This window comes from Eucyclogobius newberryi, unplaced genomic scaffold (genome assembly GCF_026437365.1).
Source record: "Eucyclogobius newberryi isolate DKJ021-1_F unplaced genomic scaffold, fEucNew1.0.hap1 SCAF_7, whole genome shotgun sequence".
NCBI lineage: Eukaryota > Metazoa > Chordata > Actinopteri > Gobiiformes > Gobiidae > Eucyclogobius > Eucyclogobius newberryi.
In genome coordinates, this window is record NW_027316389.1 from 5,507,559 (window position 1) to 5,531,736 (window position 24,178).

The 24,178-nt window shown below is 47.1% G+C and overlaps 1 protein-coding gene across 1 annotated transcript; it reads left to right on the forward strand.

The window, feature by feature from the left end:
* Nucleotides 1–9,780: 9,780 nt before the first annotated feature.
* LOC140348870 (E3 ubiquitin-protein ligase TRIM39-like) lies at nt 9,781–11,391 on the forward strand. Its single transcript, XM_072434987.1, has one exon. The coding sequence runs from the start codon at nt 9,787–9,789 to the stop codon at nt 11,389–11,391; it is 1,605 nt and encodes a 534-aa protein (XP_072291088.1). The 5' UTR covers nt 9,781–9,786.
* Nucleotides 11,392–24,178: the final 12,787 nt, after the last annotated feature.

A 24,178-nucleotide genomic window follows, 5' to 3' on the forward strand; every position in this document is an offset into this window, starting at 1 on the left:
GGCCGGCGTATCCAAACCAGAGTGGGCGCTGCTTACTCTGGGGTCTATGGGGTGGAGAATGGGATCCCGCAGGGGAGTGTGTGTAGCCCTATCTTGTTCAATGTTATGATTAAGGACATCTTTGACGACGTGGATGGGTCTGTTGGGAGGAGCCTTTATGCTGACGATGGCGCTCTATGGGTGAGAGGGAGGAATCTCCGGTTTTACGAGGCGAAACTGCAAAGGGCAATACAGCAGGTGGAGCAGTGGACCCTGAAGTGGGGGTTTAAACTGTCCGTACGGAAGTCTCAAGTGATCTGTTTCTTCAATGGACATAGGGACGTCTCCCTTCGACTGCATGGGCAGGTGCTCGAACAGGTCAGGGAGGTGAGGTTCTTGGGGGTCACCTTTGACGAGAGGCTTAGTTGGCGTCGGCACATTGATGAGGTCAGTGGTAAATGCAAAAGGGTGAATAACTTGCTTCGTTGTCTATCCGGCCAGGACTGGGGGGCCAGCAGAAGGTCGCTCCTGGGTATTTATCGGGCCGTCATGAGGGCGGCTATTGATTATGGCTGTATAGCCTACATGTCTGCGGCTGAGACTAACTTAAAGAAGCTTGATGTGGAGCAAGCCCAGGCCTTGCGCATCTGCTGTAGGGCTTTTAGGACCTCCCCTGTCTCGGCGCTGCAGGTTGAGTTGGGGGAATTGCCGTTACGGCTCCGGAGGCTAGAACTTCTGTTGGCTTACTGGGTGAATGTGCAAGGTCATACGAGCTCTCACCCGGTGAGGGACTTTCTCAGGGTTGATGGGGGGCAGAGTGAGGCTGGCGGTATGATTTTCAGCCAGGTAGGAAATGCGAAGGCGCGGCTTGCGGGGGTTGGTGATCTGCGTGTGAGCCCGTCGGTGGCTTTGTCTGCTATAGCTCCGTGGAAGTTTGTCCCGGCTCCTGTTGATGTTAGCTTGCATGGCAAGCTTAGAGGAGTCGCTGGGAGGGCACCGCAGTTTGCCGTTCAAGCGCTCATCGATAAGCACTCAGGTGATGTGTTTATTTATACCGACGGGTCTAGGGATCCTGAGAGTGGGCGTACTGGCGCCGCTTATTTTGTGCCTGACCTGGGGCTAGCGGTCAAGAAGAGGTTGACAGATCGCCTTTCTGTTTTCACGTCGGAACTTATAGCGATACGGTTGGCGTTGGAATGGGCGGAATCTGCTTTGCAGTGTTGCGGCATTGTGGTGGCCTCTGACAGCCTTTCTGCATTGCAAAGCATTAAATCTGGGAAATCGGATTGCAGACAGGATGTGTTGAATGGCATCTTCTGTCTGATGCTCTCCCTGTCCAGGAAGGATGTGAGGGTTTCCTTCATTTGGGTCCCTGCGCATGTGGGGGTGGATGGTAACGAAATGGCTGATGCACTGGCTAAACGTTCCCTTCGGCGGCCATCAATTGATGTGGCGGTTGAGTTAAGCAAATCTGAAATCAAGCCTGTTATCAAGAGTCATGTGGTCGGCCTTTGGCAGGAATTTTGGAGCCACTGTGTTACTGGACGGCATCTCTATCACATACAGGGTAGTGTGGGTCCTTGCGGGTCTATGGGCAGGAACGCGTGGGAGGAAAGGGCCTTCGCCCGCATGAGGATTGGCCATACTGGACTCAATTGGTCACTGAGTAGGATAGGCAAACATCCGACCGGTCTGTGTGGTCACTGTCGGGTGCCAGAGACTGTCGAGCATGTGCTGATTTGCTGTGAGGCTTATGATAGGGAAAGGGCCGGGTTGGCCTTGTGGTTTCGGAATAATGGGCGGGAGTTCAATCTGCGGAACGTTCTGGCGATCCAGTCACAGGGTTTGTGTCAGGCTGTGGTTGCTTACTTATGTAGCACAGGGCTGGGTAAACGTTTATAGAGGTGGGGGGTGTTGGAGACTGAGCCGAGGATGAGGAGCAAGAGGATGTTCTAACGCGCTTGGACTTCATGGGCCTAGAAACGCCAAAGTGATGGAAGAAGGACTTCTAAAGGATAAAACGACAAAGACGTCCCATGACCTCATGGGCTTTGTAAAACAACAAAGACGTCCCATGATCTCATGGGCTTTGTACTTCCAAAGCACCGAACGTCAAAGAGGGCGAGGAAGGTGAAGAAGAGTCTCCCTGGAATAAAGCCGGTTGGTCTCTGACACAACAACTATTCTAGTCACAAAAACACATCATGACCTCATGGGCTTTGTAACGCCAAAGCGATGGGAGGAGTACTTTTACGGACTACGACAGAGTCTGAGGACTACGAAACGTCTGAGGAATAAAGTCTGGCGGTAATGCAACACTCGGATGCCAACCGCCATAAAACAACAACAACAACAACAACAATAACAAAGGCATCTCATGACCTCTTGGGCTTTGTCAAAGCACTGGAAGTCGAAGCACTGGAAGAGGAACTTTTAGGACTACGACAAAGTCTGGGGAATAAAGTCTGGCGGTAATGCAACACTCGGATGCCAACCGCCATAAAACAACAACAACAACAACAACAACAACAACAACAACAACATGAAGTCTAAAGAACAAAGTCAGGCGGTAATGCAACACTCGGATGCCAACCGCCATAAAACAACAACAACAACACTACGGGCGCCCCTTGACGCTGTTTCACGACTGACTCAACAGGGATTACCTTGGACTCTAGACTACACATTTCCTTTGTTTGGAGTAAACCAGTTGCGACTGAGATCCGGACATCATTTGGGAGACAGAGAGGTGGCTTTTTTTCTCGTACATGTATATGATTTTCGTTTTCTAATCCGAAATCAAACAACCAAAGCTAATGTTTCCGTCCTGTGACAATTGTGTGGTTATTTGGCTTCGCAGTGCTTGGTTTTGTATTTATGTTGCTTTCTCACATTTACTATTGTCTTTGGATCGACACAAACAGTAGATTCAAAGTGTTTACTTTATTTGTCAGCATAGACCACAAGAGTCCAGAAAGTCAAATGGCGCTCCACTCATTCATGCGTGGTACCTAGCACGTTGTCTCTTTAGCGCTAGCTTCATGTTCATTGTGTGCCTGGGGGAAATTGAGACTATTTTGTACTCTTTTGCTGTGTCCCAATCAATGTCCACAATCGTCCCAAACCCCTCATTCACTACATAGCCCTGTAATATTTCACAAACTTGAAACTCGCAAACAGTTCACTGAATCACAGAGCCGTTCGCTAGGTCAGAACTAGATCAGACACCAGCTGGCTCACGGAAGTCAGAATTGGCTCCAATATGGCGACCCTCGTGGCGGCCTAAAAAGACAATAATTACAATACGCGATAGGTGACGGAGGTACAGAGAGGAGGGGGTGCAGCCGGGTCACCGAGGCTCTCTCTCCCTTTCTCCCTGCTCAGGTCTAGGTTGAACACGATCTTCAATTTGTCAGGACAAAGAACTATTTGAATCGTAAACTTCGCAATCATCAACTATGAATTACTGAGCGTCATTGGTATAGCGCAAAACGCAGCAGAAAACATGGACGGGCGGGAAGGCGGTCGCGCGGGTGCCGGTCGCCATCATCAGCGCGAGCACATTTAAACTTTGATCTTTCCACTGCGCCACATCCTGTGTCGGCCGAAGCTCTGAGCAGTTCTGACCCGGAAACACTGCATTGCTTTGACATTAGATCCTCACACTTCCTCAAACACAGAAAACGTTTCAGCTCAAGAGGTCGACACACGAGCGGCTCAGAAAAGACTGGACCCTCACGAGTGCAGTGACTCTTCCTGCGCATGTAAACACCTTACTTCGATAGAAATCGGCGTTCAAAAGAATTGAGACACCCAGATTATGTGATTGCGTAATCGCACTGAAATTACACAAGGCTTGTGCGCATGCTCCACGACCCACGCTGAGGTATGACCCCGGAACAAAACCATTACAAGGAAGAACACAACACCAGGGTTAGCGTGCAATTTATGTGCACAATAACTAACGCGGACGTTACATACGAGATGAACAAAACTATCCATCTTGCTGTTGTTCGAAAATGCATTTGATAGTTGTTCATATGTGACGCAAAAGGTCAACAGGAATGGGGGGGCGCTGAAACGACGCATATCGCCACCTAGTGTTAGGAGGACAACACGTTCTTGTCAGAAATTTGACTTTCAAATCAAATCAATTTATTTTTGTAAGGCCCAAAATCACAACAACAGTTGCCTCTGAGGGCCACAGGGAGAAATGAATCAACAATGTCTGTGGTGGCGATGAAGTCAGACAATGTCTGTGGTGGCGAGGGAGTCAGACAATGTCTGTGGTGGCGAGGGACGATGTCCCAGGGTCCTCTGTCCTTAGACTCTCCTTCTCGGCCAGGAAAAACTACAAAAAAAACCTCTTTGGGAAAAAAGCGTAGAAACCTGGAGGAGTTCCAGTGAAGGAGAGATCCGACTCTCACAGACGGACAGACGGACACAAGGAGACTGGAGCTGGACCCACTCTTCAGGCAGAAGAGGGACCGTCTGAGTCGAGCTGGACCCACTCTTCAGGCAGATGAGGGACCGTCGGAGGCGAGCTGGACCCACTCTTCAGGCAGATGAGGGACCGTCGGAGGCGAGCTGGACCCACTCTTCAGGCAGATGAGGGACCGTCGGAGGCGGACTGGAGCCACTCTTCAGGCAGATGAGGGACCGTCCACACAGGGCAGGGACCACTTCACCAGGGGAGGGGCATCTGGGTCCACAGGTCCTCAGGAGTGAGAGAAAGAAAAAGAAGGCGGTGAACAGTTTGCAAGTGGAATCAAAAAATAAATATTGTTTGATAGCATAAGTAGTCAGAAGAAGATGATAGTGCTCAAGCTGTCATACTTCCCCCAGCATAGTTGCTCCTAGGGCAGCGTAGCTAAAGCTGTGGGTTTATGTTTCTGTTCCTAACTAGTCTGACCATAAGCGATTTCGAAGAGGAACGTTTTAAGCCTGGACTTAAATGAAGAGACTGTGTCAGCATATTTAACATGGGTCGGGAGCTGATTCCATAACACAGGAGCTTGGTAGCTAAACGCTCTACCTCCTACTGTACTTTTAGAGACTCCACCAGAAGGCCGGCATTCTGAGAGTGAAGAGCTCTGTTTGGATGATATGGTTCTATAGCATCTTTGAGGTAGGATGGGGCCATGTCATTTATGGCTTTGTAGGTCAACAGTAGAATTTTAAATTTGATTCTAAACTCGACGGGGAGCCAGTGAAGAGACTTCAGCACCGGCGTAATGTGCTCTCTTCTTTTTGTTCCTGTTAGTAATCTTGCTGCTGCATTTTGAACCAGTTGAAAGCTTTTTATGGAGCTTTTAGGACACGCTGCAAGCAGGAGTTACAGTAGTCTAATCTAGTCGTTACAAATGCATGGATAAGTTTTTCGGCATCACTTTTAGGCAGGATTCTTCTGATTTTGGCTCTTGTTGCGCAAATGGAAATAGGCTGTTTTACAAGCTTGATTTATATGAGCTTTAAATGAGAGCTCCTGGTCAAATAAGACTCCAAGGTTTCTTACAGTAGAACTGGAGGCTACACTGACATTGTCCAGTGTGACTATCTGCTCAGATAGAGCGTCTCGTAGATGCTTAGGGCCAAGCACAATGACCTCGGTTTTTTCAGGGTTAAGAAGCAGGTAGTTAAGTGTCATCCAGGTTTTTATCTCCTTCACACAAGCACTAAGTCTGTCTACTTGATCGCTCTGATCAGGTTTCATTGATAAATACAGCTGAGTGTCATCTGCATAGCAGTGGAAGTTAATGTCATGCTTTCTGATAATGTTGCCTAATGGCAGCATATAAAGAGTAAACAGAATTGGGCCGAGTACCGAACCCTGTGGCACACCGTAAATTACTTTAGAGCTTGGTGAGGAGCTCTGGTTTACATTAACAAATTGGTACCTATCAGATAGATAGGATTTAAACCGGCTGAGGGCTGTTCCTCCAACACCTACATCACATTCTAACCTCTGCAGTAGAATGTTGTGGTCGATGGTGTCAAACGCTGCGCTGAGGTCCAACAGGACCAGGATTGAGACCAGTCCATCGTCAGCGGCTAATAACAAATCGTTTGTGACTTTAACTAGTGCAGTTTCAGTGCTGTGGTGGGCTCTGAACCCTGACTGGAAAACTTCAAATAAGTTATTGTCCTGCAGGTGGCGACAAAGCTGTTTTACTACAACTTTTTCAAGGATTTTAGAGACGAAGGGAAGATTTGAAATAGGTCTGTAGTTTACCAATAGGTCGGGATCTAGATTAGGCTTTTTCAGAAGAGGTTTAATGACTGCATGTTTGAAGGACTGTGGAACATAGCCACTTTCGAGTGAAGTATTTATTATATTAAGAATAGGGTCTATAATTAGGGGGAGAATGTCTTTGAGGAGCTTGGAATGGGGTCTAGGACACAAGTTGAGCTTTTAGAGGACATAATGGCTGAAGTTATCTCTGCTTGATCAACAGCTGTGAACCTTTCTAAGTTTACAGGTGGATTTATATGGGACGTTAGATTTACAGCTTGGGCTAGTTCAGGGCTAATAGCGGGGGTAATTTCATCTAATTTATCTCTGATTGTTTTTATTTTATTGTTAAAAAATAGGAGGAAATCATCAGAGCTGAGTGTAGCTGGGATTGAAGGCTCTACTGCACTGTGACAGTTTGTTAGCCTAGCTACAGTGCTGAAAAGGAATTTAGTGTTACTTTTGTTGACTTCTATTAGATTTGAATAATATCTGGTTTGGGCCTTACGCAGAGCCTGCTTATAGGACAGCAGGCAACTTTTCCATGCTTTTAGGGATTCTTCGGTGTGAGAGCGACGAAATAATCCCTCTAACTTTCTAACTCTTTGTTTATGTGAACGCAGTTCTTGGTTGTACCATGGGGAGGCGCGCTTTGGCCTAATGACCTTCTGTTTTAACGGCGCGACAACGTCAAGAGCAGACTTCAGAGAATTCATGGTCAAGTCGACACATTGATCACTTAAACTGGGACTAAAGCTGTTCTCAGCAGGATCACATGACATGATCACATGACATGATCACATGACATGTCACTGAATATTGGCTCTATTATTTCTTTGAATTTTGAAATAGATTTTTCAGATATTGTCCTTTTCATTATAACTTTATTTTGTGGGACTGGATGATCTTTAAGAATAAACTGAAAGGTAATTAGGAAATGATCTGACAAAATAGGGTTTTGAGGGAGGACAATGAGGTCACTAATCTCTGTTCCATACGTTAGGACAAGATCCAGAGTGTTCTTTTGAGTGTGAGTCGGTTTATTTACATTCTGAGTGAAACCAATGCTGTCTAACAAGGCGCTGAAGGCATTACTGAGAGCGTCATCACCCATGTTCACGTGGATATTAAAGTCTCCAGCTATAACTATTTATCCCAGGCTAACACTAAGTTTGATATAAAGTCAGAAAACTCTGTTAAAAACTCTGAGTAGGGACCAGGAGGTCGGTAGATAACTATGAACAAAACTCCTTTTTGGTTTTTCATATTTGGACATGTGATTGACAGCATAAGGCTTTCAAATGAGTGAAATGCATTGTTAGTTTTAGGGCTCATGAGTAGGCTTGAGTGTGAGATCACTGCCACACCACCACCTCGGCCTGTGCTCCTGGCAGTCTGAAAGTTAACATGGCTGGGTGGGGTGGACTCATTTAGTCTGACGTAGTCGTCTTGTTGAAGCCACGTTTCAGTTAGAGCTAGAAGATCTATGTTATAGTCACTAATTAATTCATTAACTAAGAGCGATTTGGAGGAAATTGCTCTAATGTTTATCAGTCCACATTTTACGTGTTTATTCATTTGTATAGTTGTGTCATTTGTGATTGTTATTATCCTTAAGTTATTTGTTCTGACGCCTGAAATATTTTTTCTGAGATGTGACTTTTTGGCATTATTTGTACGAGGGACACGAGGGACACGAGGGCCACACACTCTCTATCTGTCTTGAATCTGAACACTTCACATGTGACAGAGCGGGCGAGAGTTCAGCGACAGAGGAGCGTCTTAAACTGCTGCTCTGCGCCCGGGGCTCATCCCTAGATGGTCACTTAACACGACTAAGACAATCGGTCAAATTCCGAACTAATAGGGATGTACCCTCCGAAGTCGGATAGATGCCATCCCTGCGTATGAGCCCGGGCTTTCCCCAAAACGCACTCCAGTTATCCAGATAACCAGCTGTTGAATGCTGAAAGACGGCTGTACAATTCAGCATTGATCCGATTGGGCAGGGGACCAGAAAATATTACAGTGTCTGACATCGACTTCGCTAATTCACTCACCGCGGCTACTTGAACTTTGAGCACCTCTGATTGTCTCCGCCGGGCGTCGTTACCGCCTGCGTGAACCACGACTCGCCGGAAACGGGTCCTACTCTGCTTTAAGATCCTAAGGTTTCCTTCGATGTCACCCATTCTGGCCCCCGGGTAACACCTAACGCTAGCAGCTGGCAGCTTCACGTCTCTAACAATAGAACTCCCGATTACAAGAGTTTCTCTCGTGTGTTCAGCGGGCGTGTGATCGCTGAGGGGAGAAAACCTATTATAGACGTGAAGCTCACGGCGCTCTAAGGTTCAGCGTTTAGCGCCTTGTCCCCTCCGAACTGTCACAAATTGGTCCCTATTCTGTTCCTGGTCTAGTCCCGGCTGCACGGGAGACGCTGAGGGGCTGAGCTCGGCCTTACTGCTACTGCTAATGCTAATGCTACGCCCTGCAGCGCGGTCCGGTAGCCCTCACGCTAAAACCGAACTATAACTGGACTTAAGCTCCTCTAAACAGCGGATCCGCGCTTCTAACTCCGTAACCCTGGCCTCCAAAACTACCACTACACTGCACTTCACGCACCTGTCATCAGAGAAGGAGCCAGGGTTCTGACTCGACATATGACAGCTCAAACAGGTAAAGGTAGATCCAGCCATGACGCTAGCGGCTAGGCTACGCTAGGCTAGTTCAGGCTGGAGCTAGTGAGTGAGGAGGGCTTTTAATCCACGAAATACTGAAAAGTGAGCGGCTTTAGGCTCCGGATTGTTTACGGAGAAATCAAACGCTCACTTTTGTGTATATGATGCGTAAATAGTGTGTATAATTTATGGATTAATCTGTAAAAGGCTCTAAGAACGAACAGCTCTGAAAACGCGACACACTCACCGGAAATGACGTCTGCATGCATACTTGGACAAGGACAGAGCTCGTCCAAGACCTCAAAACAGAATGTTATAAAAATATTTTTTTTCGTTTGCATGTAAATGCAGTGACTGTGGTGAGTACAGCCGTCGTCATGGACACAACATGAATGGACACAAGAAAGTCCAAAAAGTATTTAGATGATGTCGTTCTTCTACATTTCTATGATCCATTAGTGCGTATGAGCGTTAGAGAAAGGCACGCTGCCCTTTAGTGTAAAATCATGAAATACTAAATCAAACTGCTTTCTGTTTAGTTCAAACCTCCACAAACACGTTCTGAAATGATTCTTGTATTAGGTTAAAACTTCAGTGTCAGGACGTTCTCAAATATGCATGAACATGGAGGAGTTTAGTTTTCACTTTGACTTTTCCAGGGTCAGAATAGTGGCCCCGCCCACTTCTCTGTCGGCTCAAACCGACTACAAACAGGTGGAGAGTTCCATCATCGAGCTCTTGGATTCATCCTTCTTTTTACTACAAACTCTCATCATTACGTTCTGTTCATTATCTGAGCTGCTCCGAGACAGTGACTGTAGGATTTTACAGGTTTATCAGCTTCATATGACGCAAAGATACTTTTTCACCCAATATGTCTCTGTCCTCAGGGTCAGAATGGCGGCTCTGAGGTCTGAGGACCAGTTCCTGTGCTCCATCTGTCTGGATTTCTTCACTGAACCAGTGACCACTCCATGTGGACACAACTTCTGCAAACGCTGCCTCTCCCAGCACTGGGACACCAGCGCCCTCTGCAGCTGTCCTCTCTGTAAAGAGCTGTTCCACATCAAACCAGAGCTCAAAGTGAACACGCTGCTCTCAGAGATGGTCTCTCAGTTCAAACAGGAAGCAGGAAGTAGGTCTGAACAAGAGTCCAGACCTGGAGAAGTGTCCTGTGATTACTGCACCAGTCCCAAACTGAAGGCTCTGAAGTCCTGCCTGGTCTGTCTGTCCTCGTACTGTGAGACGCACCTTCAGCCTCATCTGAGCGTGCCCGGGCTGAGGAGCCACCAGCTGACCCAGCCTGTGGAGAACATAGAGGAGAGGATGTGTCCCCAACACCACAAACCTCTGGAGCTCTTCTGCAGCACCGACCACAGCTGCGTCTGTACCATGTGCACTGTTTTAGAGCACCAGTCTCATAAGTTTGTGTCTCTGAAGGAAGAGTTCGACCGGAGAAAGGCCTCGCTGCAGCAGACTCAGGAGCAGATCAGGAACATGTTGGAGCAGAGGAGGCTGAAGATCCAGGAGGTCCAGAGCTCAGTGCAGCTCAGTCAGAGAGCAGTCGACACAGAGAGGGCCACAGGGCTGCAGGCCTTCACCGCTCTGATAGAGTCTGTTCAGAGGAGCCGAGAGCGCTTCATACAAGAGCTCCAGGAGAGACAGAGACAGAGCCAGAAACAGGCTGAAGCTCTGGTCCTCCAGCTGCAGCAGGAGATCTGTGAGCTGGAGCAGAGAAGCACTGAGGCAGAAAAGCTCCAACACTCTGAAGACCACCTGCACTTCCTCCAGCACTGCACTAAACTGACGCCCCCTACAGGCCTGAAGGACTGGAGCAGTGAGACACTGAAGACAGAGACGTATGAGGGAACTGCAGCCCGAGTTCTGTCTGAGCTGGAGGAGAGTCTCACTGAAGAATGTAAGAAGGTGTCTGAGGCCAAACTGAAGCCATTCAAACAGTTTGCTGTGGATCTCACTCTGGATCCAGACACAGCAAATGTTAATCTGTTTGTGTCCAGAGATTTGAAGCACGTTCATCACACGTATGAGAAAAACTTCACAAACAGTCCTCAGAGATTTTCATGGCACAATGTTTTAACAAAGCAGAGTTTTTCTTCAGGCAAGTTCTACTTTGAGGTTCAAGTCAAAACAAAGACTGTATGGACTTTAGGAGTGGCCAAAGAGTCTGTAGAAAGACATATTAAAGACCCTCTGAACAGTGAATATGGATACTGGTGCATCCACATGAACAACACACATGACTATGAGGCCTGTACTGATCCTTCAGTCCCTCTGTCTCTGAAGTCTCCTCCTCAGAAGGTTGGTGTGTTTGTGGACTATGACAAAGGTCTGGTCTCCTTTTATGATGCTGATTCTGAAGATCTCATCTACTCCTTCACCGGCTGCTGCTTCAAAGAGAAACTGTTTCCATTTTTAAATCCTTGTTTAAATATTGTGGGTATAAACTCTGCTCCTCTGGTCCTCACCACAGTGAAGAAGTGACTTTGGGGTTCAAACATACAGGTCACAGTTTTCCACTGAAACTGTTGGAAATTAGTTACTGTGATTTATTTTACTTGTGTCCCAGAAACTCTTGAATTCAAACAGAAAGTAGGCGTTTCAAGCCAGATTCACATCTTTGAGTAATCCTGTGTCGTCCATTTTGGGCATCAATGCTCAGAAAACGTTTGCACCCGTCCCGTTTGCACCAATGGACAAACTTGATGTTCTTTAGAAAGATTCAGGGTCCATGTGGTAGAAGGTTCAGTATTGTTTTGTTGCTTAGTTTGTAGGTCTGCAACTGCTTCAGTATTATTTTATGTTGGTTCCTTTGAGGAAATTATGTATATGTATATAATATGAATATTTATATATATATATATATATATATATATATATATATATATATATATATATATATATATATATATGTGACTGACCGTGGATAAACCAGTTACAAGTCTACCCGGAGACATTTTGAGTTATTCACAGATTCTAAAGGTGTGAATTCAAAGCTATCCAATGGTGTCTCACTCATGCATATCTGATAATATTTGAGTGAGTTGTGGTCATTTGAATGTAAACAACTCTCAAAACCTTTCACTGAGAAAACTGCCTCTAAAGTTTCTCACCGGAGTGAGCCCAGAGTCACGGGGGCTCATTTGCATCTCATTGAGATAAGCCCTCCCCCCTGTCACACTGACAACCCCTCCCCCTACAGCTGTCACTAAAGACTCAAGAGGAGTGTTGTTATTGATGTGAACTGGACTTGAATCAGAATTAGAAGTTACTATATTAAAATGGAAATACTTGGATTACAAAAGAACCTGAATAGCATCAAAGAATCAGAATCAGAATCAAAATAGGGTTTATTGCCAATTGTCGATTTCCGAATTTACAGAATTCACAGGTGATTCAGTAAACAGATGCCAGGCCGGTATGCGAACTGCAACGGGTCCATGGCTTTGAATATATGAGATATGAGATAATAGATATGAGGCAGGCAGATAGGTCTGCCTGTCAATTGTCCGTCCAGGTGGGACTAGGACATGGAGATGTCAGCCGGAGGCATCCATCCATCCATCCATCTTCTGCCCCTTTATCCGGGGCCGGGTCGCAGGGGCAACAGTCTGAGCATGTTGCAGGTCCGGGTTTGATGGAGCCATCAGGACAACATCATCTGCAAACAGCAGAGATGGAATCCTGTGGTCCCCAAACCGGACACCCTCCGACCCCTGACTGCGCCTAGAAATTCTGTCCATAAAAACTATGAACAGAACCGGTGACAAAGGGCAGCCCTGGCGGAGTCCAACATGCACTGGGAACAGGTCTGACTTACTGCCGGCAATGCGAACACAGCTCCTGCTCCGGTCATACAGGGACCGGACAGCCCTGAGCAAAGGGCCCCGGACCCTGTACTCCCGGAGCACCCCCCAAAGAACACCCCGAGGGACACGGTCGAAAGCCTTCTCCAGATCCACAAAGCACATGTGGACTGGTTGGGCAAACTCCCATGAACCCTCGAGCACCCGATGAAGGGTATAGAGCTGGTCCAGTGTTCCACGACCGGGACGAAAACCACTCTGCTCCTCCTGAATCCGAGGTTCGACTATCGGTTGGATTCTCCTCTCCAGTACCTTGGAATAGACCTTACCCGGGAGGGAACACACCCTCCGGTCCCCCTTCTTGAACAGAGGGACCACCACCCCGGTCTGCCAGTCCAGAGGCACGGTGCCCGACCGCCACGCGATGTTGCAGAGACGTGTCAAACAAGACAGTCCTACAACATCCAGATACTTTAGGTACTCAGGGCGGATCTCATCCACCCCCGGAGCCCTGCCACCGAGGAGTTTGCGAACAACCTCAGTGACTTCAGCTTGGGTGATGGATGAGCCAGCCTCCGAGTCCCCGGTCTCTACTTCCTCTTCGGAAGACGTGACTGAGGGATTAAGGAGATCCTTAAAGTATTCCTTCCACCGTCCGACGACATCCCCAGTCGAGGTCAGCAGGCCTCCCCCCGCACCGTAAACGGTGTTGGTGAGACACTGCTTCCCCCTCCTGAGGCGCCGGATGGTTTGCCAGAATTTCTTTGGTGCCGACCGATAGTCCTCCTCCATGGCCTCCCCGAACTCCTCCCAGGCCCGGATTTTTGCCTCTGCGACAGCTCGAGCCGCGGCTCGCTTGGCTTGCCGATACCCGTCGATGACCTCTGGAGACCTACAAGCCAGAATGGCCTGATAGGCCTCCTTCTTCAGTCTGACGGCATCCCTTACTTCCGGTGTCCACCACCGGGTTCGGGGGTTGCCGCCACGACAGGCACCGGAGACCTTGCGACCACAACTCCGAGCAGCTAGCACAGAAGTCCAATAACTGAACACCGCTCGGGTTCAGATCGGGGAAGCCGTTCTTCCCGATCACCCCTCTCCAGGTGTCACTGTCATTGCCCACATGGGCGTTGAAGTCCCCCAGTAGAACAACGGAGTCCCCGGTCGGTGCACTGTCCAGTACCCCTCCCAAGGACTCCAAGAAGGCCGGGTACTCTGCACTGCTGTTCGGCCCGTAGGCCGCCACAACAGTGAGAGACCTGTCCCCCACCCGAAGGCGGAGGGACGCGACCCTCTCGTTCACCGGGGTAAACTCCAACACGTGGCGGCTGAGCTGAGGGGCCAGAGAAGTGGAAAGTCCAGCCCCTCTCGAGGAGATGGGTTCCAGAGCCCAAACTGTGCGTGGAGGTGAGGCCGACTATATCTAGTCAGTATCGCTCAACATCCAGCACAAGCTCAGTCTCTTTCCCCCCCCAGCGAGGTGACATTCCATGTCCCCAGAGTTAGTCTCTGTGTCTGGAGATCTGGTCAGGACCCTGCCGTCGACTGCCGCCCAGATCTCTCTGCACCGGCCCCTTATGGATCCTCCTGCGGGTGGTGGGCCCACGGGAGGGCAGCCCCACGTCGCTCTTTCGGGCTGTGCCCGGCCGGGCCCCATGGGGTAAGACCCGGCCACCAGGCGCTCGCCATGGAGCACCCATCCCAAGCCTGGTTCCAGGATGGGGCCCCGGCGACGCCGATCCGGGCGACGTAAACGGCCTTGTTCTTGTAGTCGTCATAAGAGGCTTCTGAACCGATCTTTGTCCGACCCGTCACCTAGGACCTGTTTGCCTTGGGAGACCCTACCAGGGGCTTGAAGCCCCCAACAACATAGCTCCCGGGATCAGTCAGGCACTCAAACCCCTCCACCACGTTAAGGTGTCGGTTCAAGGAGGAGTCAACTGGAGGCAGATCAGCTGAATTGCTTAGTAGCTGAAATTCCACAGGTTCTGCTTCACAGTGACTTTTTGCAAGCACCACACCTGGTCTCTTGGCATCAAAGCTGTAAGCAAATAACAGGACATTTAAGAAATGGCTAACTATTTCACATAAAACACTCATTAGCTCTTTTTTTTAACACAATGTGAAAGTTTCAATATAAATACCTGAAGTGCTGATAACTCTTGATCTTTGGAAGCCGTCTGAAGAAGGGACTCAGATGCTTCTGCCAGTCGAAGTTCTTGACAAACACTCCAACAAGCTGTGGGATACTGAGGTGACTCTCAGGAGAGCCGTTTTCCACTCCCTGATGACAAGGGCGACAATGTAAAAAAATGAGAACAGAAGAAACATACTTACACAACAACTTAAGCAGAACAGAGAGCAGCACTGAAGTTTTGCCAGGCTAATGTTTACACATTATAGTAGTCAAATAATATAAACTAACCTCAGTGATGTCTTCCAAAGTGTCAACCCTGGTCTTCATGTATGCTTGCTTGATAAGTCCAAAGTCGCAATCAGGGGAGAATTTGGTGTGGCCAGCAATGAGGAAGTGGATGTCCATTGTGCTGAACGAGCGTCGCCTCCGTGCTGAAAGCGCGTTGCCTCCGTGCTGAACGCGCGTCGCTCCGTGCTGACCTGCTGCACAGGGTTTGAGGGAAAGTGTATCTGTAGAAGACAGAGGGAGAGAGGGAAGAAATTAGATGAAGACATGTGACATTTGATAAGATATTCCTTTATTGTCCACACATGGAGAAATTTCATTGTTGCAACGCAGGAAGATACAGATTGGGCTTGAATTTAATGCGACCACTTTCTGAATAATTAACATCACGTAGTCTCTTGAAACTAGCTGTTTTGCGATGATATAATGTCTGTATCTTCGTGTTTTTTACTGTTTTTTACTGTAGCCCGCGTTAGCCGCTTAAGCTCGCTACATTCCAAGCTAGCACCGGGCTGTGTTCTTTTTTCCTCTGCTTAGGCATAACAAATACGGGCTTGAATTTAATGTGACTACCACTGAATAATTACCATCACGTACTCTCTTGAAACTAGCTGTTTTGGGACGGTGTAATGTCTGTATCTTTGTGTTTTTTTTACTGTTTTTTACTGTAGCCCGCGTTAGCCGGTGTTGGTTCTAATTACTGAGAATAACAACCAAGATTATGGTCTTTAAAATAAAAGTATTTATTCCCTACGATTACAAAACTAACAGATTAAAAACGCATGTCTTGTCCCTCAAGTTCCCATCAGACGTCTGTGCTCCTCATCTGGGGGCCTCTCACACACAGGACAAAGAATATGAATATTCATAAGAAGGTGGATCTTTTCTGGCACCTCTTGGTACCAGGCTGTATCTTCCAGGACATCCTAATATGGTCGTGAGATGCGACCCTTGACCCAGACAGAGAAGCTGGGGGAGCAGAGACAGATCAAGCAGACAGAGCGTGTGTGTGTGTGTGTGTGTGTGTGTGTGTGTGTGTCCAGTCTGCAATAACAATGAAAGGTATATTAATGCATTACAATATTAAATGCTTATTAATTCCTTCATTCCCTCTTTTGAACTCATTTAGGAGTTCACAATTTAATTAATGTGGTTCTGTAACTGAGGGAGCATATAGTCCCTTCACTTCCTACTTTATAAGTAGGAGATTATTATTTCATAATTATTCTCTTTGTAATATATATAAAAAGTGGAATTTTAGTCTGAAGGTTCATAGCCAATCTAGTCCTACGTAAAATTCTCTAGGAGGTGTCCAGGCAGTCCGATTGTATTGGAACTGAATCTAATCTTGCGTAGAATATACTGTCAGTCTGTGTTATATGTGTTTGATGTCTAATGTTTTCCGATGCGTCCCAAAGAAGAATACCTATTACTCTACCTATTATTCTAAATCCTTTTAAAACAATGACTGCATAAACTAACCTCATAAACCAACCTCCCTCTCTTGGACTGGGGAATACCCAGCCCACCTGAAAAAAGCAATGTAAGCGTGTGTGTCACCAAACAGGACCCTGGAGAGTGCACGTGTTAGAAGACCACCAGACCATCTCTAAGCCAGGTGGCTCAGAGATCAACCGAGTCCTAAAAGAAGCACTCAAACGGAGTCTACAACACAGAAATGATTAGCAGAAGCACAGGAAAAAATAAATGTAAAAAGTTCAATTTAGAAGGAAATGTTCTTTAGAGAGTCTCTTGTGGCAGGGGTAATCTGAGATGTAGATGATGATCCTCCTTTATCCACCGGTTTCACTGCGTGGGAGGTCCTGGCTTTGACAGTGAATGGACCAGACCAGCGAGGTTCAGTCCAAGATCTCCGGAGCACTTTCAGGAGAACCTTGCCGGGCAGAGGTTCAGCCGTAGCCGGGACCGCCTCCTTGTGGATCTGGGTGGAAAGACTAGATGCCCAAAGCATGTAATTGAGAAAACAGGAGATGTGTTAACATTAGGATATAGGGGCAGAAAAGATGTCCCAGTCAACAGTTCAAATGGGGAGTGTCCCGTTGCCCTGCACACGGTCTGTTTTACTGTAAGCAGAGCAAGGGGAAATACATCAAGCCAATTCACCAGTGACAACCATAATTTAACCAAACGTAATTTCAATTAAAAAAAATATATATATATATATTTTTGAAGCGTTCGAAATTTCCTTTGGGACTGGGGATGATAACAGTGCCAAAAGATGTGTCGAAGGCCAAACACGGCAACAACAGTTTGCAGATAAACATTCTTAAAATGGGAGCCTTTGTCAAATTTGATTCAAAGCTAGGATATGCTTTTGGCCAGTGGCAAGTCAATTATAGTCAAAAGGAAACATTTGCCACAAACTCTGGTACTTATGTTCATAATATAATGTGTGGGCCGTACCAGGGTGAGGCAAACATCAATTGCAGTGCGGTTTAACATGTGACGGACTTGGGCGTCAGTTAATGCAGCGTCTACTAGCGGTCCAGTGAGAAAAACAGGCTTCCCTTTGGGACCCCACCAGAAGCCAGTGTCACCCTGGTAACAATGATAGAGTCACTGTCAAAGCTTAGGCTTTGACAATGACTTCAGTAGATAATGTAGTGTGGAGAGCAGAAAGTTACTCACCATCCGACAGCGTCTGAGGCGATATAACCCGCCGCTCTCCTGGCCAAGCAATCTGCGGCCTCAGTGCCCCTGGAAACAAAGTCCTGCCCTTCGGTGTGGGCAGGGCATATAACAAAAGCGATAGCTGAGGGCAACACAGGTGCATAATCTAACCTTTTGATTAAATCTGGATGTCTGACTGGACCTTCTTTAACTGTCCTGAAATTTCCTTCACTATTCTGCCAGTTGAGTGACTATAACGCCCACGGCGTAAGCAAAGTCCAAGTAGATAGTCACCGGTCAGTCATCTGAGTCCCCAAGAGTAAGCACAATATCCAAGATCTCTGCACGTTCTGCAGATGGGCAGTAAAAGAGTGTAGAAGAATACCAGTCAACAAAAGAATCTCCTCCAGCTTGAACAACAGCAGCGGCAGCAGACAGGTAGCTGTCCCGCTTCCTGAAACAACAGCCATCAGTAAAGAAAACTATGTGTTCAATCAGAGGTTTAAAAGAAAGGCACAATATGACCTGGGAAACACAGTCATGAGGAGAAGGTCGAGGTTGTCAGCCATGTTGACACCCTCCACAGAAAATTAAGCCCAGTCCAAAGTGTGGTAGTGTTCTTCATCCGTTTTTCACAAATAAGTGCACGCAAAGAGGCAGTGAACAACGTATAGTCGGGTATGAACAGGCAGCTGTAGCCACAAAGGCTAAGAAAAGAGAGCATGTGTCCACAGTCATGGGTTAAAGATGGGTCAGAATCATGTTTTTATATTCAGGAGAAATACAATTATCTATACTAGACACTGTTCATCCTAAGAACTTCACAGATCTCCTACAGCATTGTAGCTTCTTCTGAGAGATTTTAAAGCCGCACTTGTGAAGCCTCACCAAGACATCTTTGGTGGCGGACAGACACGTTGAGACAGTGGGAGCAGCCAGCAGGAGATCGTCCACATACTGCATCAGTATGACTCTCTGGCAGCTGAAAGGTTGAAAGCATTTTCTTCAGCACCTGGTTAAAGATTCCAGGACTTAATTTGAACCCTTGTGGCCATCTAGTGTGTTGCAATTTTGCACCCTTGTGGGTGGAAGCAAAAACATGTCGGATCCCAGGAGACAGTGAGATGCACGTATGAGAAGGTTCCAGTATCTGCAATGGGGGAGGGGTGAAGGGTGGGGGGTAGGGGGGATACAGTTAATTGATTTTCCTAAAGTCATGAGCAGGTCTAAATTTAGAATTTAGAGAAGTCCTTCTTAAGTACAGGTAGAATAGGAGTGTTCACGTTAGATGATGATAGTTCCAGCACACAGGATGCCAATCAGTAACAGACGTTTTTTTAGTCAGTGGTCCTAAATCTTTTACCTGATGAGCCGGTGAGACACGTGTGGCACGCTACCCTCAGACCTTCTATACCAACCCAATTGTTCTTTGATCAGCTGACAATAAACAGCTACACCTTCTTTTTCGACCAAAATTGTATCAAATGCTACAGTTTTAGTATGTACTGACATTTTTAACATCAAATTTAGATGGAAATACTTCATTTTTGAACCTGTCATGAAACGAGTACAATGGAGGGAGTCATGTGGTGCGTGGTAGGATGCCAGAGTTCCATTCAGGGTGTCCATGCCTGATACTGTGCAGCCACGCCTTCTGTGATGTCGGTCAGGCGGGGCCAGTAATGCAACAATTAGTCCTTTATCAGAGCATAAAATAGTGGCTCCAGTCTTCATCAGGAGATTGCGTTCAAGCAGGTTCAATGTCAGTGTGCAGAGGTTAAGTCCATGGCAGAAATGAGTGAGTCCCAGAGAAAACAACCAAGGAGAGTGACAGCTCAAAAGTTGGTTGCGGTGGAGGGGGAAGTTGACAAGTGCGTGGCTCCGGTGTCCACCAGCATAGGTACAGCTTGTCCCTCCACCTTCACATGAAATATAGGCTCTGCTTGACATGGCTCCTGCCTCTCTGGACACCCATAGTATTCCTTGTCTTTGTGGCCAGTGTAAAACTGCCAACTGTGGGAGCCTCAGCATTTGGTTGTGCATCAGGTCGGGGCCTGTGCACAGTGGGGGCTCCTCCTCTTCCCCGGTGAGGAGCCGGTTGTGGGCAGGTTCGCACCCAAAGGTCAGTGGATCCACACTGCTAGCATGTTCCTTCCTCCCGTTGTTGATCAGTCTGAAATCCTCGACCACGACTTATTCCACCTTGGGCTCCTCCAAAGCCTCCTCTGAGTCCTCCCTTGAAACATCAACCTTTCTTATCTACATTGTCTTTTAGAGCTTTTACTTTTAAGTTTAATTGTTCCTGCAATTTCTGTGTCTCTGATTTGTTACCTTTTTCCTTGCTACGGTGTTGAGTCAAAGCGTACACCACGTGTCTCCTGAACCAAGCGTTATCACCATCCATGAGGTCAGAGTTCATATTTAGATGTTCTTTAACATTCGGGGGAAGGGCTGCCATGACTGCGGTCATGCATATTATTTTCTCATTGAGTTTCTTCCTGTTGCATCTATCCACTGAGTTAAACACTTCTGGAACCAGAGCTACGTGTGACCATGGACGTGACGGAGTCGACAGAGGATGCAACAACCCGGGCGATGGTTGATTTCCTGATTTGGCAGTAGCACAGACTGGGCATGCGGTGACGTATTCTCGGGAGTCCTTAGCCAATGATGGCCACCAGAATCTCTGTCGGACGGCAAATATGGTGCGAGCCACTCCCGGATAAACTGCAAGCCGTGAGGCGTGGCACCACTCCAGGACACAGGGTCTGAGACTCAAGGGCACAAAAAGACGTTTGGGAAGACAATTGTCCGGTACCTCATTCAGTAGCACTGCGGACTTCACCTCCTCCTCCACGGGCCACGTCACTGCTCTCACGAAGCCTCTTGCTGGTAGCACATTGTCCTTAGTCTCCTGTGATACTTCACGTTCATAAATTCTGGAAAGGGCCTCCGGCCTGACATTCTTAGCGCCCCGACGATAAGTCAGAACAAAATTAAAACGGTTAAAGAACAGGCTCCACCTAGCCTGCCTGGGGTTCAGACGTTTCGCGTCTCGTAGATACTCCAGGTTCTTGTGGTCTGTCCAGATGAGAAATGGAACCGGGGTGCCCTCCAGCCAGTGCCTCCACTCCTCGAGTGCCAACTTAATAGCCAACAGCTCCTTGTCACCAATACGATAGTTGGACTAGGCCTGAGTCAGCCTTCTAGAAAAAAAAGCACAAGGGTTTTATGAGTTATCTGTGACTGACCTCTGTGAGAGTATTGCTCCCACTCCAAGGTCCGAGGCATCAACCTCTACCACAAACTAGCTGGAGGGATCGGACTAAACCAGGATAAGTGCTTGGCAGAAGGCTTCCTTAAGCCTACTAAAAGCTCTGTCCTCGGTGGGCGTCCAGATGAATGGCTGTTTAGCAGAAGTGATACGATGCAGAGGGGCGGCCACATTGCTGTAACAGTGGATGAACTTGCAATAAATGTTGGCAAAGCCCAAAAAGCTCTGCAACTTCCTCCTGGAAGTGGGTGTAGGCCACTCTGCTACCGCCTTAATCTTGCTAGGATCCATTTCAATTTGTCCAGGCGAAATGACATAACCCAGGAAGGAGGTCTGGGTAACATGGAACTCACACTTCTCAAGTTTTACAAACAGTCTTTGGTTTAACAGCTTCTCCAGAACGGCACGGACGTGTCGTTGATGTTCCTCATTCGCCGAGAAAATCAAGATGTCGTCTAGGTAGACAAAGACAAAAATGTTCAGAAATTGAAAAAGCGCCTGGAACGTAGCAGGGGCGTTACAGAGCCCAAAAGGCATCACCAGATACTCGTGGTGACCATTGGGGGTATTAAACGCTGTCTTCCATTAGTCACCCTCAAGGATACGGATCAGGTGATAAGGATTTCTGAGCTTGGTGAAGATCCGGGCGTCCTTTAATAGTTCAAAAGCAGATGACATGAGAGGCAGTGGATAGCGGTTCTTTACCGTGATAGCGTTAAGGCCTCTGTAATCAATGCATGGCCGCAGGGATCCGTCCTTCTTTCCCACGAAGAAAAATCTCGCCCCGACTGGAGAGGACGAGGGACTGATCAGCCCCGCCTTTAACGAGGTAGAGATTTTCTCGTCCATGGCCTCTCGATCTGGAATTGACAGAGAGAATAACCGGCCCTTGGGAAGTGTGGCTCCTGGCAGAAGGTCAATAGCGCAATCACCGTCTCTATGAGGATCTGACTGCGGACCTCTCCTGAGAAAAAACTTCCCTTAGATCCTGATAAGCTTCGGGTAATCGTGTCGACTCACTACTGGTGAGATCCAGCGACATGATCTGACTCTGCTTCACCTGGCTTACTCTCAGAGTATTCTCAGTCTCGTCAAAACAAGTGACTTTACAAAAATTACTCCACTTGATGATTTCTCCGGTAGACCAGTCAATCTGTGGATTGTACAACTTAAGCCAGGGGTACCCCAACACAACGGGAAACTGGGGAGAACTGAAAACATGGAACGACAAATCCTCCTGATGATTATCAACAAATGTCACCCGTATTGGTCTGGTCTGATGGGTAATTGTTGATAGGATTCGTTCATCCAGGGCTCTCGCTTCCAGCGGGCTTGACAGTGGTTCGAGGGGAACCCGCAAGCGTCGTGCCAATGCTGCGTCCAGTAGATTAGCGTCTGCTCCGGAATCCAGCGGCATGAAAGTCTGAACAGAAACAGATATGAGAGAGACGAAGATGCGTTCTCGGACGACAAATAGCAACGTTGCATTCGCTAGATTGAGGCTTATGAGACTCCGATATCATTTACTTTGCTTAGGACAATTGGCAATCATATGTCCCTCGTTCCCACAATATAAACACAATACGATGTTCGTGTTCCAGGGGGGTTAGATGAGCTCGTCCAACTTGCATGGGTTCAACGGGTGTTTCGGGACTGCGGGGTGGAGTAACAGCCGTAGCTAGCACCTCCCGTTCACTGTTAGCTCTGACCTGTGGCTGACTGTAAAAAACGGCTTTCCCTGTTCTCCTCTCACGTAAACGATTGTCGAGTTTAATTGTCAAAGCTATTATTGCTCCAAATCATCTGGTTCGTCTCGAGGTGCCAACTCGTCCTTTAATTCCTCATTCAGACCCTATGGGAACAGCGTCTGTAACTTAAACTGTCCCCACCCTGTTTGTGCAGCCAGAATGCGTATTCCGAAGCTGAGTTGCGCAAATACAACTACAACTACTAAGGACTATTGCAGTAATGCAGTAAAAATACATAGAGTACTACCTTCAAAATAAAAGCACAGCAAAACAAAAATGTTGGGTTTTCACAATAAAAACACTGTCAAAGAAGGATTTTGGGGATCCAGTCCTTCTCAGTGCTATTATAGGCTATTGCAGTAATTCAGTAGAAGTACATGGAGTACTACCTTCAAAATAAAAGCACAGAAAAACAACACATTTGGGTTTTCACGATAAAAACACTGTCAAAGAAGGTTTTTGGGGGTTCCAGTCCTTCACAGTGCTACTATAGGCTATTGCAGTAATGCAGTAAAAGTACATAGAGTACTACCTTCAAAATAAAAGCACAGCAAAACAATGAATTTGGGATTTTACAACAAACACATATTTCTAAACAAACTTTTTAAGCTTTTTCAAGTATTTTTCCCAAACGTTTCAGTCATTTATAAGGAGCCACTTTAAAAAAAAAACATCAGTTTTTAAAATTCTAAAATTTACATACTCTGGATACTTTTCAGTAAATTTGGGCACAAGTTTGACACCTGTGCTCTAATGTGAACTATGATCTTTCCACTGCACCACACCCTGTGTCGGCCGAGGCTCTGAGCAGTTCTAACCCGGAAACACGGCATTCCTTTGACATTCGATCCTCACACTTCCTCAAACACAGACGACGTTTCAGCTCATGAGGCCGACACACGAGCGACTCAGAAAAGACTGGACCCTCACGAGTCCAGTGATTGTGGTGAGTACAGCCGTCGTCATGGACACAACATGAATGAGCAAGAGAAAGTCACAAAAGTATTTAGATGATGTCGTTCTTCTACATTTCTCTGATCCATTAGTGCGTATGAGCGTTAGAGAAAGAAACGCTGCCCTTTAGTGTAAAACCATGAAATACTAAATCAAACTGCTTTCTGTTTAGTTCAAACCTCCACAAACACGTTCTGAAATGATTCTTGTCTTAGGTTAAGACTTCAGTGTCAGGACATTCTCAAACATGCATGAACATGGAGGAGGCTACTGTCTTTACACTCACAAATATTGTATGCAGGTGTAAAAAGTATCTCCACTTGATCAATGCAAGGATAGAATATGATACTTCTTTTGTCAGTCTTTTGAAAGTACAGCTTTCCTTTCTCTTTCTCTTATATCAGGTGCTGTCACTTTAAGGCTCTGCTGGTCTCGT